Raw genomic sequence first — 6,088 nt, 5'->3', positions numbered from 1 at the left:
TGCTGCATGGGCTACACTGAGAAGCAGCACAGCTGGTAGTGGAAACCGCTCGAGTTGTGTTTTTGGAGCCTTTTTGTGCTTTGAAAATAGTAACCTCTTTATGCTGTCAAAATTTCACCCTACTACCTCATCTTTCTGAATGCCTTGTTGTGTACGTTGACAGCCACATAATTACTTATACTGGAAACGGATGCATTAAAGTCATAGGTCACTATAATTGTATGTTTTTGAGTGCACTGCTAGGCGAGTCTTCCCATTACCATTGCTATATGCTTATAAAATGCTAGCTAGGAGATGCTAGGCTAAATACAACTTTTAAAAACTGTTTATATTAAACGAAAACACCCTAGGTAACTGGAAAATAAGCTTAAACAAAAAGAGTGAACTCTCCCTTTAAAGCAGTTCACCTGCTTACAGCGGGAGCGCCTAGAGTCTATTTTGATGTCTGAGAGGAATTTGGTTATTAGTTCACCCCAGTCTTTTACCACAAATTAAACAAGTCCATCTTAACTCTGTTGCCTCTTGGCGGTGAAGCAGTCAGATGAGCTCGACATGAGCCTAGATTGCCAGTGAAATGTTTATTACCTCACATTTGTTTCGCAGGCCATCATCAAGCTACATTTAGGAGGTGTCTCTCCCTCTTTAATTCTTCACTCGTAGAGAGCTTGAGTTTCCCGGGGAATCGGAAAAGACCTCACTCTTTGTCCTCTCGTACACCAGCAAGGAGAAATCATAGCCACTAGTCAGATCATCCCAGTCCCATGATGAGGGGGAAAGCAAGAAAATTAAAAATGCCAGAGAGAGGGCAAAAACAAACAAGAGGAGCTTCCTTATGAAGAAATGCAAGCCATCCAAATAAGGATTGATCCAACCTGCCTGCAGTGCCATCTGGCAAGGGAGGTCGACGTGAAAGGAAGCAAACAAACTTAAACAACAGACGGGACTAACCGCTTTATTCCAAGGGAAAACGGAAAAGAAAACAAATCAGCTCCTAGCCCCTGGCAGAAACCATTATTAGGCTGCTTACAAAAAACAACAGTTGCATTTTGCTAGACATTTCCACAGTTCAGGGCTTAATGTGAATCCATGCTCGAGTCCAAACCATCAACCAGGCAACCACACCTGCCTTCTTCTGACAGCAATCAATAGTTAACCATTAGCATTTTGGAGCTATAGCTTAGCAACACGGTAGGACTGAGGGTATTAGCATGGGTATTGGATAAACAGCAAGTGTCCATGCATTATGACCATGGCCACCGCCTCGAGCCGTATCCAAAGTGACCTTGATAAAGCAGGAGCTTAGAGACCATGTAACACCTCTTTTATCAAAGGGACCGTAGACCTGGGCTATTAACGGAATTGTACTGTGTACATCATAGTGTTACAGGGCCACAGGCAGTTTTGAGTGCTGTTCCCTTGAGTGTAATTGTGTTGCAGAGAACCTTAATCACTTTTTTTTTTTTTTTTTTTGTGGAGGTCTTGCAAGATGTGAGTAAATACATAAGCTGGAAATTCCCCGGTAATGACCTTGTGTGCTGGGTTGTGGCATTTGTTTAGCTGGCACCAAGACAAATCAGCCAGTTTGATAATTGTTGGAAATTGCCAGAAATGCATTGGGGCAAGGTGCGGCATCTCAAATTGCCCAGTCCAACTCAAGAAGGGACACAAGTGGGCCCCATATCCATGTTCTTAAAACTCAACGTGGTTGGGAGTGATGCAAATTTCCCTTTATATGCAAACGCATGAGTAAGATAATAAGACCTTGATTTTTACCAAGGTTGTCAGGGAGGTTGCCTGGTAAAAGGAACTGAAGCTACTCTTTCGGTAGGCCTCAAGATCTTGATCCCTGATCGGCCAAGCTCTCTAGAGGTTGCGGTTCTACGGCCTTAAGGTTTGAGTCAAACCTAAACTCTTATTCTAGCAAGTTTTCAATGGTTTGCTCTCGGAGGGATCAGTGAGTTTCTGGTTATTATTTTTCTCTGGCTTGTGGTAGATAACATCTGCAGTACATTAGATTGTAATTAGCAAACCACCAGTGGGATGTTGCCTGTTTTATACCAGTTTGGAGCAAACGCTGCACTGAATGTTTGAAGTGTTTCAGTTCTGTTGCTGTGTGGTGTTACTGTTTTGGCCACAGCAACGCAACGGATTCCTCGGAAGCACGCTTGTTCAACCCTTTAGAGTTGCTATAGGCTTTATTACCTTGAGGGCGGGTCTCTCCTCTCTCGGGTGTATGGCGAGGTCTCGGTCGGTGTCCCCCATCTGCTCAGTAAAGCTCTTCCTGAACCCGCTGTGCCCCCCAGCACCAAGCCTTTGCCCGCGAGCAGAGCCACACACACTTACACAGCCCAGAAAGCCAGCTGCCCTATGATGTAACATGGGAACGCACCCTGCCCTTACCCCATTCACCTACAACAACACACGCACACACACAAGACCATTTAAAACAAACACACCCTATTGGTCTATTCTATGCACATGACATACATCTTAGCATATACAGTGGGACCTACATGCATGCCTGTGTGTACAGTACAGCACACACGCATATCACAATAATGTCTGTGAGACACACGTACTGCACACACACACACACACACACACACACACACACACACACACCCACACACACACACACACACACACACACACACACACACACACACACACACACACACACACACGCATGGAGTTGCACTCCATGTATTATTAATTTAAAAGCTTGTCAAGGCCCACATCCTGGCTTCGATACATAATTCAGCAATCGATTTCATCACTTGTTCCCTTAAAGAGATCATGTTAATTGACTTAAGGCTCATGACCGTCTGTTATGGTTGCTGCTCAGGTCTCTCATAAATCATAAACTCTTCGTTGTATTAGCACCTTTTTAGATTAGAACATGTCTTGTTAAGCGATAAGCGAGTAAATGGCTTTTGTCATTTGCCAAGTCATCCATTGTAGCTCATCACACTCTGACCTGTTTTTTAATTTGGCAAATGGCAAAGGACAGCGGAGCTCCTGTAGATTTTATCCCCTTTGGCATTTAGCTTAACTCTGCTCTTGGTAGATTCCCATTGAGATTGAAACTAACTGTTCTGGGTTGAGACTTCATTTGACTGACCTGAACTTTAACTCACTTCTTTGAGAGTGATCATGTTTGAGGACATTTTTTGACAACTGGCTCACAGATCAGGTGATCTTTGTTCATATACTAGGATTTGTGAGATGATGGTTGACTTCAACAACCTTAAACAATGGCCTCAAGCCATAGGCCTAAGCAAGCAATAACAGAATAAGTAAGCAGCCTTGCGTCGTCCAGTCGTCCACAAAGCAATAGTCATTGGAGAGCTAGCTCGGTTTTCTGCCATTTCTTTTCAGGGAGAAGTTTTAGCGCTCACATACAAGATCAGAGTCTTACCAAGGCACTGTAAGTTTAAGGGGACCGTTGTGTTTCAAAGACGGGCTTTCTTTTCCCGAAAGAAATCCACAGGTCATGAAAAGTGGATTTGGAGTAAAAAGAAACCATCGGATAACCGCGGCTTTGCTCAAACTTTGATTAAAAAATCTAAGGCGATGTAAGAATACATCCCTGTGCTGTGTGGGCTCCCTTTGTAGTGTCCTGTGGGGCTTTCACACAAAAAGTTCTCAAGGGCGGTAGTTAGGAGTTGATATGTGGGCTGAGCGGTCGCTGGGTCGAGGCTGCAGAGAATTGTTCACTATTTCTCTGTTAGAAAGCAATCAATATGTTCCACATGCAATGCAATCATGTTCTCCCAGGTTGCAGGAGACCAAATGAGTAAACGAATAACAAAAAGCCCAAGCATGATCCTTGATAGATGGGTTCTCGTGAACAGACAAACTCCAAAATTGGTTTGGAGTTGTGCACATAACATCTGCATGACAGTAGCTTGAGAGAGAGAGAGAGAGAGAGAGAGACTAGGGATCCAATGATGGATGTGTTCAGGCGCTGTTGTATTCTTTGGAGGGCGCCAATGCCAATCAGACCCCTTGGCACTGGTTCAGCTGGATATCGTATCTCCCTGTGGGGCAAGCCCAGAACTATGTAATATCAACTTGCTTTACAATGGTCGTGTTACACTCTTTCGATTCCCCTTACCATCCATTTCCGGACAGAAAGCAGTGCAGTTTGTTACTGGTGGTCAGTGTGCAATAACCTTTCAGTGACAGCAATCAGATACAGTGGTGTCAGTGAAATGAAGTGTGTGTGTGCCGGCGTGCGAGCGTGTGCATGCGTGCACCTCATCTCCTCCCATCACCCGCCTCCTTGAGCACCTGCCCTGTCCCTGCTAGTATTAGTACGCCCACACCACTTCCAACAACACAAGGTGGTCTGCAACTCCCTCACTGTTTCTGCTATTTTAGTGTTCCCTCTCAGTCCATACCTCTTATCCAACCCTTCTGTGTAGTTCAAAGATGGCACAACAGGTGTGTTTGCTTAGTAGCTTCCTATATACGTTTTTTTTGTAATGCTGTACCAACACTAACACTCACTTAGACACCTTCCCTACCTAAAATAATTCCATGTTTGTATTTCACCAAAGGAATAATTCTGTTATAATGCTACTGCATAAATACTGCAATGAGCGCTTGATTGAATTGATTCCTCAATATCCCTTAAGAGTAGAATGTCACCTGAATCCATAACTTCCATTCAAGAACAAATGCTCAGGTGCTGTGTCTCACGCGTGTGTTTTTATTTAGACTTTAAATCCTGATAAAGGACCCTCAGGACCAACACTCTGACACTTTGATCTTGTACGTGACATAGTTGAGTGAGCTGAGAATCTCTGAATGCTCTAAAAACAGCAGACGACACACAAACCCTGCCGACTCCTGCCGGAGTCTTTAATGACTTCTCAAAAGGAGAGCTGCCTGCCGCGTATTGAATCAGCCCTTTTTACATTTGTCGCAGGAGGAATCGAGTTGCGTTTGCCCCTGTCAACCCTGAGATAGTGGCCGTGTTTGAGAGGATCAAAACAGTAATGTATTTTGGCTAAATTGTGACTGACTGACTGATCTACAAATAATAAGGAGTAGTTATTTATGATGCACGGGTTCTTTGTAGATCAGTCAGTTGGCAGTCGCCTGCGCTGTCGAACAAGCCCGCAGTCTCAGGGAAGAAATCCAGTTTATTTCCTCTCACAATGACATGTCCCAGGGAAATGTAGACTCTATTCCAACTACAGTACACCATGTCCCCTTAGAGCAACATGGCCTCACCATGACTCTGTATCCAATGCCAGTCACTTAGAGATGCTCGATAGCACAGTGACAAGATGAGCCACACCTGAACGTTTCGCCACAAGTAGAAAGTGTGTAGTAAGTTGCATACCGGAGGATGGTTTTGTATTAACGTTATGTTAGCGTTATTGCATCCGACGATGGAAGTTGTGCTATGAAGTTGGAAAATGGACAAATAGAGCCACGGCAAATAGAATGTGTTTGGCCTCCAAGGGCCAGTGGGGTAGTGCCTGACTTTGATGGTGTGGGGTTGTGACATGTTGTGAGGAGAAACAAATTGAATATATGGGGTGGGAGTGATGAGTGAAGAGTGCAGCCTCGCACATTTCTCAGCCCCCCATAAAACTTTACCTTGTTTGTGCTGTCTTCGACCCACAACTCCCACTCTGGCCTCAGATAATTGCTGTGTGCGGTGCTTCTGCAAGGGAGGAAAAAAAAACTCTTTATTGCATTTGTATCCCTGGCATTGCAAGTTTAATCGAATATCGTAAGTCAAAAGTTGTTTTGTTCTCTCTGCGTTAAAGGTCATAGAGAGAACAAATGACATTGAGCTTACTGTTACTGTAGATGCAGTTTTTTTTTTTTTTTTACGAGCCGAGTAGAAGGCCACATGGTCAGTTCTGAGCACTATGTGAAACACCAGCAGGCTAACAAGGTAAACAGGAAGAGTCACAGGCTTCGCAGGAAGCAGTGTTCTGGCCGTGGCAGGAGAAACGCCATCCATGGGTGCGTGGGCGAGAGATCGGAGTGGAGCTGCCCCTCCCTGGCTGGTGGTACAGGGCCTGCCTATGGGGGGTGGGGGGGGGAGAGAGAGAGAGAGGGCGAG

At 44.8% G+C, this 6,088-nt stretch overlaps 1 protein-coding gene across 1 annotated transcript in view; it reads left to right on the top strand.

Moving 5' to 3' along the window:
• The first annotated feature begins 5,872 nt into the window (after positions 1–5,872).
• The window catches only part of fars2 (phenylalanyl-tRNA synthetase 2, mitochondrial), a 119,771-nt gene continuing 119,555 nt past the window's right edge, over positions 5,873–6,088 (top strand). Inside the window, 1 exon segment of the mRNA XM_090199015.1 lies at positions 5,873–6,035. Within this exon segment, the coding sequence (XP_090055141.1) occupies positions 5,873–6,035 (163 nt within the window).

The sequence above is a fragment of the Oncorhynchus mykiss genome, chromosome 15, assembly GCF_057628025.1.
Source record: "Oncorhynchus mykiss isolate SJ-2025 chromosome 15, ASM5762802v1, whole genome shotgun sequence".
Taxonomy (NCBI): domain Eukaryota; kingdom Metazoa; phylum Chordata; class Actinopteri; order Salmoniformes; family Salmonidae; genus Oncorhynchus; species Oncorhynchus mykiss.
The sequence above is the reverse complement of the archived record's forward strand: the minus strand, read 5'-3'. Positions and strand labels throughout refer to the sequence as shown.